The 14,237-nt window shown below is 50.5% G+C and overlaps 1 protein-coding gene across 1 annotated transcript in view; it reads right to left on the minus strand.

The window, feature by feature from the left end:
• Nucleotides 1-14,237, minus strand: part of LOC116841974 — a 128,284-nt gene that overhangs the window by 30,637 nt on the left and 83,410 nt on the right. Inside the window, exon 2 of the mRNA XM_032810571.1 lies at nucleotides 8,284-8,373. Within this exon, the coding sequence (XP_032666462.1) occupies nucleotides 8,284-8,373 (90 nt within the window). The remainder of the gene's footprint in view (nucleotides 1-8,283; nucleotides 8,374-14,237) is intronic.

A 14,237-nucleotide genomic window follows, 5' to 3' on the forward strand; every position in this document is an offset into this window, starting at 1 on the left:
AGAGAGAGAGAGAGAGAGAGAGAGAGAGAGAGAGAGAGAGAGAGAAAGAGTATCATTTCGGTGCTTCACCACGCGGAGTGAATGTAGACGTAGTGACTTTTAAAGAAACGGAGAGACGACAGCTCTTTAGATACGGTGCGTCGGGAAACACGACTTTTCTCTTTCAAGCAGACGGTGCTGCGGTTCCACCTTCCCTGCTGCGAGTAACGGTAGTACACAATGAGAGGAGTCGTCCTACTAATTTGTCGCAGCCCGCTATTGGGCAGTTTCCGGGATCCCTCTTTTGCATGGGTTGTGACATATTTCTGGTCGACCGTACCCAATGACGAACATCGCGGCCCGTACGAAATAGCCGAAAGGTCCTGTCCTGACCCTGCGGGAGGGTGATCCCGAACTAGGATAGACCCGGCTGCTCGCGTTCCTATCTACGCTGTGCAATCGGTACGCCACTCGACGAGCCCTCGTCAACCTGCGAACGCGTCGATCAGCGTGACTATTTTACCGTTTCCACTGTCGGCTGCTAATTTACCGATATCTTCGCCGACTGTTCTTCAACGTCATTTCTAGCTTCACGCGACTCTCTCGAAGTGGAGACTGCTTAGCGTCTTATTATTGTCCGCAGCGATTCCCAAGGACGACATTTTTCTTTATCCAGTCTGGCATTTTCAGTGTCGTCTATGACGAACAGTGCTCGCCCCGTTCACTTCGTCTACTGTCGATTCTCCTGTTCGCGCGCGCGACACTCCGTGGCGGCGACGTAACTCCTGGAAAAAACCGGTTCAGAGCGGTCGTCTTCGTAAACTAATCTTCGATCGGTGCTGCCATCGTCTTGACCAACGGCTGTTCGCCCAACGATCGTCTAGTTCGCCCACGCGATCCCTCGGAAATCACGCATCGCGAAATCTCGTCGCGAGGTGAGACTTCGCCTCTTCGTATGTACGCCAGCAGTGGAATAAGAGAAGGACGGGGTGCCAATCTTAAGTGTACCCCTTTACAAGATAAGAAATTAAGTATCAACATCCCTCGCGCGACCGGCAAGTATCTCCGGATAAGATAAACTCCGCGTGTGTTCGCGCGTCCGGTTACGATCGGCTCGCTCGCTATCGAAGTGACAAAGGGAACGATCCTGCCCACTTTTTATCCAACTCGCGAGAGAGTTTCTCGCAAGATCCCTCGAGAACTCCCAAAATAAGTATCGTCTGCAAAAATCTAAAGTTCCTCGAAGAAACAGAGTTAGCGAACAAAGTCGTTCTCGTGACGACTTCTTGTTGTCTAACGATCAGCGGTTGCGTCAGGGATACGCGATTGTCTAAACGAAAATGACGACGCGGCGGGAGGGAAAATGAGATCGCGCTGTAAACAAATCGTAAAAAACACGAGAGAGGGAGAGAGAAAGAGATTCGTTTTCGTCTAGCTAACGTCGACATTTCGCGCTATTCAAACGTCGTAATAGACTCCCGGAGCGCGCCGAGAGAACCCTTATAAAACTACTCTCTTCGTTTCAGCGACTATTCCTTTTTAACGCCCGGCGATCGTTACAGCCATAAAAGTCGAATCGCGGAGAATGAGAATTCTCCTCGCGCGGGATCGATGTTCGGCGGGTCGCTCTCGAGGAATCGCGCAGCTGGCCGGGAGGAAAAGTTAATCGCGTCGCGGTGAGATCCGTTATTTTTCAGCGGACGTTAAAATAAATCTCGCTCACGTTCAAATAAGATCTCGACGTCATCGATAAGTGCTTCTAACACATTTTCTGGTGTTTGCCGACGAACCCCGCTGGGACTTTGGTACCACACTGAGGGAATGCCGGATACCGACGTAATGCAGCTTTACAACACGCGAATACAAAGTGAAGAGAGCAGCGTGTTTCTACAGCCTCGGGATCGAATAGAACCCGATAGCCAACGCGTGACCGAGGTATCTTATCCGCGGTTTTCTCTCCACCTCTCCCTCTCTAAGCAAATATCAATAAAGCTCAGTTTACGCGCTAGTAATGAAAGTTAAATAAGGATAAGCGTTCGTTTATTGGCTGCGATTATGTGACCATTAGAGCGACTTCGATGTTCCATAAACATCCGTGCCTGAGCCGGCCTTTGGATGTTGCCCCCCCCCTCCCCCCGTGCACCGGATTAATTAACTGACTCGACATCGTAACGCGCGAATTATCGCAATAAATGTCAATCGGAATACGAATTTCTACGGCGTATTTTCGTATAGCCCCCGGTGAATCGTTCGATGACCTGTAAATATAACTTGTTTTCGACGATCATCGCGCTCTCGTCTTCTCGTCGTATCTGGTTTATCCGCGCGCACCGTAATTATGCCCCCTCTCCCTGCTCCCTCCGTAATTGGACCAAGGAAGAAAGAAGATGACGAGCATTATTACGCGCACAGGATTTAGGCTAATCGATGCGGCGTTACGTGTGCCATCCTTTTAAAATCTTACGTAGAGTAACACGAGACAGGGACACGCCTCTAAGCCTCGATTATCTTGTAAAATACGCTCGACAGCGGTTCTTAGTTATAACCGGAAGCGACGGTGTGTCGGGAAGAGAGAGAGAGAGAGGGAAGGAGAGAAGGAGTGAGTACCTGGGATTATACGTTGTGTATGTACATACGAAAAGCCAATGCGTGGGTAAACACACATTAGTAACGTGACCGGTCTTTATCGCGCGAGTCCTTTAGAGCACGACGGAGGGCTGTTCGAGGCTGAGTCGAAATGAATCGTGGAGTCCTTCCTTTCCGGTCGTTCTTAAGCCTATTACCGACCTTCTTCGCGCTCTCTGTTCCTCTCTCTCTCTCTCTCTCTCTCTCTCTCTCTCACTCGCTCGCTTCTTCTCGCTTTCTACCTCGTTCCTCTCAGCTCAGAGGGGCCATTCAGCAACACCGGCGCGAGTCGCTCGCGAGCATCCATAATCCTCGTGCGTATGTATTTACAAGCACGATAGGACTCGCGTATAATACAGCCACGAATCTCAGACGGGCCACCGGGGGCGAGCAGACATTTTTCTCGGCCGGCACTGTCTTCCTGTCCGATCTATGACAAGAGAGAGAGAGAGAGAGAGAGAGAGGGAGAGAGAGGGAGAGAGGGAGAAAGAGAGGAGTCGAAAGAGACGGGGTCGAAAAAGAAGACGAAGCGCGTCCACGTTCCGGGAATACGAGGAGTAGTCCATTCAGGGCGCGGGATGTGACTCCCGCAGTCTCTCGCGCGTTGGGGCTACCTGTTCCAACGTAGCGGGTTCCTCCTCTCTTTCTCTAGCTCCGAGCCTCGAGAAACCTTAAGACGATCATCAGTCATTCTGGATCGTCTTTCTCGTGCATCACGCGGCGTAGAAATGTCGGCCCGAGGAGACGCGCGTCGTCGTCGTCGTCGTCGTCGTTCAGGAGGGTCCCCATTATTCGTCATTACACGGTCATTCGTGAAAACATGTTTCGAATGACTCTCGTTCGAATGGCCCTCTCGCACCCTACGGGCTTGCTCTTCCCCCTTGGTGTAAGACGGTTGTGTTACGCGTCGTTCACGCATCCGCTTGATTCGGCCATTGTGAGAAAGTAGCGACGAGCACAGAGCGTGGCCGTCAATATTTGAAAACAACTCGCCATCCCGTTGAATGGGGCTTGGTACTTTTACAGAGACGTCACGCGCGTATCCTTCTTCTTCTTCCCCGCCAAATAGCGTGGGCTTGAGCGCGTTATCGCATTGAGCGAGCCGCTTACGATTCGGTCCTGGCTACATTTAATTTCGTCGTGATCGCTCTCCTCGTTCGGCCACCACGTACGATATTATCTCCCGGGGTAACGACTGTCCGGAGAATCTTCGGTATAATTGAAACCCGGCCAGAGTCTCTCTCTCGGACTGGTCGCGCGCTTCGGATAAGTTTCGGCACGGTCGAAAGCCAATGCCCAGTCTAATCACAACTCTGCGCGGAGGGCACGCGCCAAGCTGATGGGTTCATTAGGCGTCGCGACGCCACCCGCATCCTGATCTTACTTTTCTGCTCGGTAATGGCTTCTCTCGTTCGTCGCTATCCTCTCGTGGGATTGGTTCAAGTTGTACGCGACCGGATTGCTTAGCGCGTTTCGTCGGGACGCTCCAACGAGTCCGCGTAACTCAACGATCGCGACCGTTTAGACGTGGAAATTGGGGGTAGAAGAAGATATCGTCGCTGATGAGACGTCCTCATTGGCAGAGATGTGGCTACGTTTAGCTGCCGCTCGCAAAATTCGAGTTGCAGATATTATTATAGACTTATAGTTACATAAAGACTACGCCTTTTTTCTTTTTTGAAGAATTTTCAAGACGTTACCGAAGTTATGGTCCTTTCCTACTTTTTATTGGTTCGTTGTTATGTCCGTCGCTCGAAAAAAGGGTAGGGGTCCAACATACAATGTGAGATTTATGATAGCAGAATTATATATTTCTGAGGAGAGAGATTTTTTTATCTCCTCAATTTGCAGATATAAGATTTTTACTTCAATTTCGAGAGCGATAATCAAGTTTCTTTTTAGTATCTTTCCAGGTGAAAATTGTCAGATATAAACGTTAAGGCCTTTATTTTGGACTCTTTTATCGATAAGAGTGCCTCTAAATGTGACACATAAGTTTTCTGATTGACTTATAGTCATTAGAGATTTTATCGATAAAAGAGAGCTAAGAATAAAATCCAAAGTCTGACATTTCTTTTGCGATTATACAAAAAAACATCAAATACGTATCAAACAAAAATACCAAAACAAAAATACTAAATAAAAAGTATCATACAAAAATTATCAAAACAAAAAGTTAACTTAAACAAAGTGCAGATGTTTTAAGTTAATTATATTAAAAACAGAAGTTAGGTCAATATAATTAACCAAGTACGTATATATAAGTACTTATGACACAAATAATTGTGTGGTAAGTATCAGATAAGCTACACAATCGCGTTTTTTTGTTCGATACGTACTCGGCGTCGTGCCGCGATCGATTTACACGAAAAAAAGAAACGATCGCGACTAAATTTGGGGACTAGTCACTTCTCGTGTATAACACTGGAAGATACACGAGACGAATAAACAGATGTGCCGTGATAAACGTTAGTGAATTGGTGGGCTCAGCTATCGCAAACGCGACAGTGCGGGCGGGGGTGTCGAGACGCGAAATCGGTAGTAGGGGGGACGACAGGGCGAGGCGTTATATCTAGTTTGCCCCGGAGTGGCAAGCCAATAATTGCACTATTCCATCCCGCTCACTTCTCCTAATTTATTTTATTACGGATGACTAGGCCAGCTTTGAGACTCTCGCGCCATCCGCTGACTCGGTCGCGTAATTGAGAAAACCATTAAGGGCTCGCCGTCGTTTTCCGCCGCCCTTTAAACTCCCTAATGAATTGAGCCTAACTGCGATTATGCTATCTCGCTGGCCCGGTGACGCCTTTTGAAGGGACGCGGACCCTCCGGGGTTTGACGTTTAATTTTTTCGCGCCTCATCTTCTTTTCATGGCGACGAGTGCCCTCGGAGATCCTCCACGAGAACCGTCGCGGGGACTCCCGCGTCGCTCTCGAAATTGTTTCGCAGATTTCGCTACGAGACAGCAGGAGGGGAACAATACGTTGTAAATCAATCGGTGCGGATACTCCCGTTAGCAAAGTTCGATCGGTTCGTTCATCACCCCAGAACCCATCGATCGACCTCACTCGTCTGATTATTTGCGCGATACTCAAAATAACTATAACTCCATATACAATGGAAATATTCACGAAAGGTCACGCAGTTCTCGCGCGCTCGCACGTCGGGCACTACGGACGAAAAGAAAGGCAGAAATCGAGGGAAACGGAAAACGAAAAAAATCGGCGCAAAACAAAGATCCATATACGGTCATCCGTGCCGAAAATCGGTTGGATGATCGGCACGGTAACCGTCGGAGCGGTAAGCGACGCCCTGACGGAATAAATAATTCGTATGCACGTCGAGGGATGGATATAGAGGTTCTCGGTGCTCGCTCTCGCACACTTTCGCAACGCGCTCACACCCACGCGCGTACGCGAAAACTCCACGCGTACGTGAATGTACGTACGAACGAACGAGGGAACGAACGTACGAACGTACGAACGAACGTATAGCGATTTCATTGCTAGCACAGAGTGGCGTTTGACCGACGTGTGATATGCAGCGACGAGCCGTGATGGAAGCGGCCGTGGAGGTGAGCAGGTGGTGGTGCAAGGTGGTATAGGTAGAGCGTGTGACGCCACCCAATGCTACACCCTGACCCCCTAGCCGTCGCCCGATTCACTCATCCCGCGCTCTCGTCTACTCATCCTCTCCCCCGCAACCCCCATCCCCTCTCATATCCACCTTTCTCTCTCTCTCTCTTTCTCTCTCGTTCGTTCTCGTTCACTCCTTCCCCCCGCGCAGCACGCTCTCTCGACGTTGCAGCAGCCCTTTCAAATAGCCGATGCAATATTCAGCGGCTCTTGGCAGTCGTTTGTGGGGGAGGGTCGGCCATCGCCACCAAAAAAAGAGCCCCACGTGGCCGAAGCCTCCGACCGTCAAATTGGCGCCGCTGTCCATCAACCGTTGCGCGAGCGATCGCCTCTCTTTCGCTCTTCTCACGCTCGTCCTGCTCCCGCCGTTTCTATCTTCGTCCCCCTCGCGCGATTTCCCCTTCGAGTTGCTCACACCCCCCTTTGCTCGTTCTCTCTCTCTCTCTCTCTTTCTTTCTCACACCTTCCATCCCTCCCCGTGTTTTTATTGTTTCTTTTTCTTTCCCTGTCCCCCTCTCCTTCGCGTTGCACCGTCGTCCATTGGACATCGAAGCGTTGATGCAACCTTCGAGTAGGCGGCGGCGGCGGTGGTTCATACCGAGTCGAGGGTGTGAGTGATTTTTTTTCTTCACCCTTCATCACACACACACGTGGTCCTTTGATTTCTTTTTATAAGATGCGTTCTACTGTGATAAGCGCGCGGAGTACGACATAGCGACGGTCAACTAGAAATTTTCATATCGACAAGGCGCCGGGGGATTCCATTGTCGAGGTAGACCGCACACATTTTGCGCGACTGCGTCTCGTGCGATTAATTTTTCCATCGTGTCTTGAGCTCGCGAGCGTGAACCACGGAATACGAGGTAACGACGAAATAAGAGGAGGAAAGTACGACGGTGGAGAGAGCACACGGTGTTGGTTTGCCAAAGTTAAGTAAGACTACCACGTGTATATCAGCACTTGGTGCAACGTAACGAGGTAAGAGGGCGCGGAGCAAAAACAAGAAGAAGCAGTGGAAGAGGAGAAACAAGAAGAAGAAGAAGCGAGTGGAGACGGAGGAAGCATAAAAGAGTCGACACTCCGTTATAATAAAGTCCACCCTAGGAAGCCTTCCGCCCTCTTTGCACCAACCCTCTCTCCTGGCAGCAGCAGCATTACGCCATCCAACTTACTTTGTTCCTCAACTTTATTAATTTTTCCCTCGGTCTTGGGGGAGCGTCCGTTCCTGCTACCCCGTCGCCTCCGGTGGTTATATCGAGAGTGGTTATATCTAGCCGTCGGGGATAGTAAGCGAGAAGAAGAAGAAGAAGAAGAAGAGGTGGTAGTGGCTGGAGTGGGGAGCGAGAAGGGGTGAGAAAGAAAAGAGCGAGCGGGTAGAGGAGGTTCTTCCTTGTGACGGGAAATTTAAAAATCTGTCTACGCGTTGTCGAACCACCCGAGGAAACTTTATTATTAGCGCCGTGCGCGCGGGAGAGAGAGAGAGAGAGAGAGAGGGGGGAACAACGGAGAGAGAAGAGGGGATGGCGACGTCGTAGACGTCGTCGACGAGGACGACGACGACGGCGGCGGCGACGGAGGCGATGGAGGCGACGAAGGCGGTTCGACGAACTACACCGCGAACGGAGATATTGCCTTTATAAACTCATTTGCAGTCGCGACCCGGGGAAGCGAAAGAAGAAATTTTGTCCGCCGCCCAGACGCGATGGCGCGCACCATTCGGACAGGAATTGCGCGATCGGCTGACAAGGCGCCGGTGATTGATGCGCCCCGCGAACTAAAGACTCTCCGATGCCGAATAATTAGAGAGGGGCTCTTCGACACTTTGCCGGAGGTGTTGGCTTTTTTTACGTTGATATAGCCTCACCCCCGAGCACACTCGTCCGTCTGTCCATCCGTCCGTCCGTCGCGCGCAAATTATCGTAACCGAATTTTCGGAATCGCGCGATTCCATGCAGGAAATGCACGCGACATTTGACGAGAGAGACATTACTTCGCGCGTCGATTTCTATCGGAGAGGAGAGGAGAGGAGAAAAGAGTACTCACCACGCCGTACGAAAGCTCGTCCGGGAAAAATTCAATTGTGACGACATTCGTGAACCGATTAGCGGTGCCCACACTTCTCTCCATAGGCTTCTGCAACATAAATATTTACGACTCATTCAGGAAGCTAATATAAATGCGATTTGGGCGTTTGCTCTTTTTGGTGCATGCTCTAATCGGATTAGGCCCGGCGCGCAACAACGGACCGCGTCTGCTCCGCATTGTGCTCCACGCCGCGAGCCCACCTTACCCCCTCTAGAATGGGAAAAGGGGTCTCCGCTCCCGTGCATTTCACTATACATGCCGAACCGCGCCACTGTGTGATCCCCTTCTTCGCCCGTCCGCCCTCTCGTCCCCCTTCATTATTCACGTCGCTATTCCTGACCGGTGACGCGGATTTAGTCGCTTTACGTCTACTCCATACAGCAGCGAGATATAAGTCGACACGTCGCTGCTGCGCGTTTGTACCGATGTTTCTTTCGTGGGCTGCGAGTTGCTAGCCGGGCCCAGCCTGACCAGACCTGCCATGATGAGAGCTCGCGAGGAGATCGCGCGCAGGGCCGCATTGTGTCGTCTCTCTATTGCCTCAACTGCTTTTCTCTCTCTCTCTCTCTCTCTCTCTCTTTCCTTCTGTCTCTCTGTCTCTCCCGAACGTATTCCGGCATTCCGTGCGTTTCCTGTGCAATGTGGGGACGTGTCATGAGACTCGATGACAGCCGAAACGAACGACGACGTGTTATTTTCTTTCCGTTCGCCATTGAGAGCGCTCACTGACCCCCACGGGGGCCTTGCCACTACCTCCGTTCCGGCTGATGTTTCTCTCTACGTCCACAGTGCGGGTACACACATATTACAAGGCGACGAGGTGTGTCGATTTCGACATTATTTTCGAATCTTAAGCCACTTTCGAAATAGATGTCTCGCGATACAATTTGTCATTTTGTCCGGCACAGGCTGAACATTAAGTAAGGCGGCAACTCCACGTCGCAGACACTCTCGTTACACAACCGCGAGCGTTCTTTACGACTAGGAGGAAGGCGAGAGAGATAGAGAGAAAGAGAGAGAAAGAGAGCGAGCGAGAAAAGCGACATGAGAGACAGGGTGACCGTGTGTAAGCGACTCTCCACCCCATTGTCAGCCGGAACCTTTTCAGAGACGCATTTGTTATCCTTTGAATGAGGAGCAAGCTATTATTTATTCCATTCTTATTTTTTGTCAGGCACCCGTTGTGTAGTAAATGGATATAAGTCAGCGCGGGCGAGCAGTGGCTCTGTCATTTTTATCGCCTCTCCCTGAATTAAGAAGGTGGAGCCGCGACTTCCTCCTCCACGTCCTCCCTCCCTCTCTGCCACCCTCTCGCCCACCGGGTCTAACTGTTTCTCTCTTTCTCGCTGTCTCTATCGTACAACGTGCTTCTTCGTCTCTCTCTTTCTCTCTCTCTTCCTCTTTCTCCCTCATGCAGCACTCTTCCTCTGCGTTTTCTCTCGCTCTCGCCACTTCCACCTCTTCCTCTTCCTCCTATCTCTCGACTAGCCGACGAACTGAATCGAGCAGGAGGACCGCCATATTTCTGCCTTACCGGTAGGGTACACTCTCCGTGTCATTGTTCCGATTGTGACCGGACCGAAACGAGTTGGGCGTTACTACTCGTTGAACGCACGATTTATAGGACCGAGTTAGCGCGCCGAGAGACGAAAGAAGAGTTGCGCGAATTCGCGACTGCGACGTCGCTATTGGCCCTGCGCTTTCCTTCGATCTCGTCGATAGCCGCCCGCGCGATGCCCTCCGTGCGATTTCTCGCCGAGCGAGTTCTCTCCTCCGTGTCGAGCTTATTCCACTTCTCGAATATATCTCGGAATTATTCAGGATTTAATCCGCGCTGCCCATCCATCGGACGTGTCAAGAAGGGCGGAAACGTGGCTCGAGTGACGGACTCGGTAAAAGAAGGCGCGAACCTCGCGCAGCCCGGTCCAATGTCTTACTACAATCTCCACTTAGTGTCTTCAATAATAAAGCGCGTCCCTCATATCTAAAGTATCGCGTACATATAGCGCCGTCATTGGCGATCGTGCTGTAGCGTCGCCGCCGAAAAGAAGCTGCCGGCCATCCTTGCCTCCCTGCCTTCCTCGTCTAAGGCTTCCGCTCGGCGAGAGCACCATGTCCGGAGCCGCGATGGACATTAACCGGGATTTCGGTAGTCGCTGATATCGCGCGAGGGGATCCAATAACATATTTGACGGATGGCGGAGGGTGCGTGAAATCGGATTGACCAACGTCCATATTGGATTCCTCCTCCTGTAACGTTGTCCACCTTCTTTCTTACTGACCCTTTACGGCTTGGGGATTACCGCGGCGGACAGACCTACCTTCGATCGTTCACGGAGAAACACGGATCTTTCATTTTACGCGCGGCTGGGACGGTTCTCGAAAGATTTCCCGTGTTGTTGTATTGTTAACAACAATGATATATTCGCGATACACGAATACGAGTACGTCTCTGCAAAAAGACACGCGCGCGCACGACAATCTCCGTCTATGCGTTGTCGTAACTGCGAGTAGTTCCTTTCCAGGCATTCCCGACCAACTTTGTCTCAAGTACCGATTTGAGTGTCTGGTTGAACGACGAGGAGTCATTTTATTTCGTTTAACTGCGCGTTCGCTCGACAAAGAGAGAAAGATAGAGAGAGAGAGAGAGAAAATGAGGTATCGGAGGAAGCAGGATGCGAGCGGAACGAAGAAGGGACGAGAGAATGGACGAAGGCAACGAGCTCGGGATTAGCCAACGGTAATAACCGTCCCCGCGGTTTCGAAAGCTCGCCAACCAACAGCCACAAGCTCGTCTCTTCCGTGCGGGAGGGTGCGCGGCAGACGGAGAGAAAGAGGGTTAGAGTGAGAGCGCAGGAAAGAGGGACGGTTTGTGAGACGGAGAGTGGGACCGTAGTAAGAGTGGCTTCACGGGGATGATTTTACGTGGTGAGGCAGAGAATGTGGGCCTACACGGTAGTCGGTGGCCGTGTCGGTAGGCGGTCTGAGGCAATCCTGTTGATTAAAAGGTGGGGAATCGACCCAAATAAACTCGCCATTAAACCAGATGAGTCTCTCCGCACGATCGCGCTTCAACCCCGTTCTACGTTTCCACAAATGTCCGTGTGTATTGCGAAGGTGGCCCCGGTGCACTTTGTGTGCGCGCGTGTGTGAATGTGGTCGCCGGTGTGTATCTGTCTCTCTACACGTGTGTGTACACGACGTACACACGCGTGCACACACATACATACATACATACATACATACATACACAGCGCACCCTCTTTTTCCCGTCTGCCGCCTCGTCGAGGTGGGAGACCCCGAAGGAGGGCCAAAGAGGGGTGGTGCCCGCGACGCGGGAGGGGAGAATAAATTGATTTCGTTGACTCAACCAGCCGTAACGCCCCCTCAGCATGATATCAACCCTAAGCCTCGGTTATCTTTATTTAAGCTTTACGAGAGTCTATGCCGGCGAATCGGGGGGGAAGAACTTCGTGGGAGGCTCTCTATCTGTCTTTCTCTCGCTTTCTCTCTCTTTCCGTCTCTCACCCTCACCTCACTCTTTCGATCTTATATTCCCTCGTTGGTAGGTTATAAGCAAGAGTATACCGCGCGGAAGGAGGGAAAACTTTGGCCTGTTCTTGCGGTATTTTTACAGCCGCTTTTTCGAATATTCCCGTATAATCCTCCCTCGGCGACTCCCGTTGCGTTATCCGAGTTAATTGCGAATTCGTCCCACATCTGTTCTATACGCCGTGTAATATGCACGAATGATGATCACAACGCGTTCTCCTTCTTTTAATCGTTGTAGACGTCAATCAAACGACCCGATCGCAGTCACACCAGAGTCACATCAGTTCGATGATGTGACGCGATGATGGATGGATAGAAGCGAAAGAGTGGAGCGACACAGCGGATAAATTACGCTACGATATATAGGCTCGCGTATGCCGCGCGTCTATTTGATCCCTCGCACTTTGTCTCGGACACTTTGCATTTCGCGGCCAGAACAAATGGCGCCGGTGCGTGTGCATGAATATAATGAAATCGTGTGGAGGCGAACGCACGTCGCCGCATCAACACGCACACACGCGTCGTCGTCGTTGTCGTCGTCGTCGGCGGCAACGACGATATTATAATAATGAAGCATGTCATTTCTCAGAGTGTCAACTGCACTGAATCGAAGGATGGGTGGGCATGTCCAGGGAAGAGCGATGCCGCGTCTAACATCCCCGAGGGTGTCGTGAAGCCCCCGGAATGGGGGACGCCGCGTAGCTTCATCAACGGATATTAAAGGATTTGCATGAAGTATTATTATCGTTATTGCCAGCATACCCCGAGACGGAGGCGAAGAGTGTGCGCGCGCGAATGTCGAGTTAAGCGATAATTTTATTCGACACTCGTTCGGCCCGAACACGTTGTCAGTTTCGTATACGGTGACGAGAGTGCGATTCCGTGTTAATTAAATGCGGCCACTGTGTACGAGCGAGCTCGATGGATAGAATATTCTCATTTGGTAGTCGGATGGATTTATTTGTGTTGTTCGGCTTGGCCGACACAAATAGATATTGTCGGAATTAGATATGCGGAAGCAGAAACGGTGCTTTCTTCGCGATCTCGTCGCGATAATTTCTGTTTCTGCACGATTTCTCCACGACTCCAGGTTGATACAAGGATCGTCGATCTCTCCCTCTGAGAGATACAACGCGGCTTTTCCACGAGTCTTGCTGTCGTCGTAACAGTGACGCGCGATTAAATTACGGAAACGCAATTTCGCACGCGCGCATTCAATTTTCGGCTGGTGTAGGTGGCATTCTTACCAGATTTTAATACGGACGCGTCAATAAGCGAGTCGGATGAATGACATTAAATTATACGGGCCGTTGTAAGGCGCCGGATGAAGGGGGTCCGCGAATAGCAAGCCACATCTGTGGCCCCGCAGAGGGTGTAACTGTTAGAACGGGAGCGAGGGCGCCGACTCGCGCGCTGACTTGTGTGCCCCCCCCTTTCTCCTTCCTCTTTGTCCCCGTGTATATTCCCTTTACTCTACTTGGCGCTAACTTTATTGCGTGGCAATTTGCTTATTAACTCGCAGTTAGTCTCGGCTGCGCGTCGATTAATTAATAGACGCCGAGTCGCCAGATGGAGACACGCCCAGAATCCACCTTCCTAGCCTGGCGAGATTTGCACGCGTTTATCCTTAAGCACCCGCGACCCCGACTCGGCTCCGCCAGATTGTCGAACCACACGGCCGACCAAATTCATCAAACGCGTAACAATGCATTGTGATTGCCAGGGACCACAGTTAAAAAGGTAATCGCGATTTCTTCTGAATGTTCGAACAATCAACGCGAACAAAACGAAAGCTTTTTCTAAAATCTGTGTATTCTGAAATGCTATACTTATAACTGTTCAGTTGTAAGTATAGCACTGTAATCACAGTAAGCACAGTAAATTGTGGCTGAGAGAATCAGTCGACTATTTCCATTATCGACAGTAACGACTATTTCCATTATTGATGCACTTTGCAAATATGTAGGTGTCGTTGCACGCAAGGCGCATGGAAGTTGTTAATTCCATCGTCGCAAATGCAAAGAATTTAATTTGCTATAGCGTATAAAAAATTTGTGTATCACAGATTTTGCATTGAAATCTTACTTCCACTGATCAAGATTAATGAGCTAGCATAAGACGAGGCAGTGAAGCAGTAAAATGGTTTTTCATTGAAAATAAGTGTATATTCATTTATTTTCACCAGCGAAAAAATCCCGATTCAATCAGAAACATTTTTGCTCCAATCGAGGATTCAAATAAGAGGGAAAAGAGAACACGAAAAATTATTGGGGATGGAGGAGTGTATCGAGGGATGTAGTGCCCGCGAAGATCTCGAGAATGATTGAGACGAATGATTGATCCTTGCGTTGACACCGGAA

Source organism: Odontomachus brunneus, unplaced genomic scaffold (genome assembly GCF_010583005.1).
Source record: "Odontomachus brunneus isolate Ranch 3 - 2012 unplaced genomic scaffold, Obru_v1 Obru_scaffold_002, whole genome shotgun sequence".
Taxonomy (NCBI): domain Eukaryota; kingdom Metazoa; phylum Arthropoda; class Insecta; order Hymenoptera; family Formicidae; genus Odontomachus; species Odontomachus brunneus.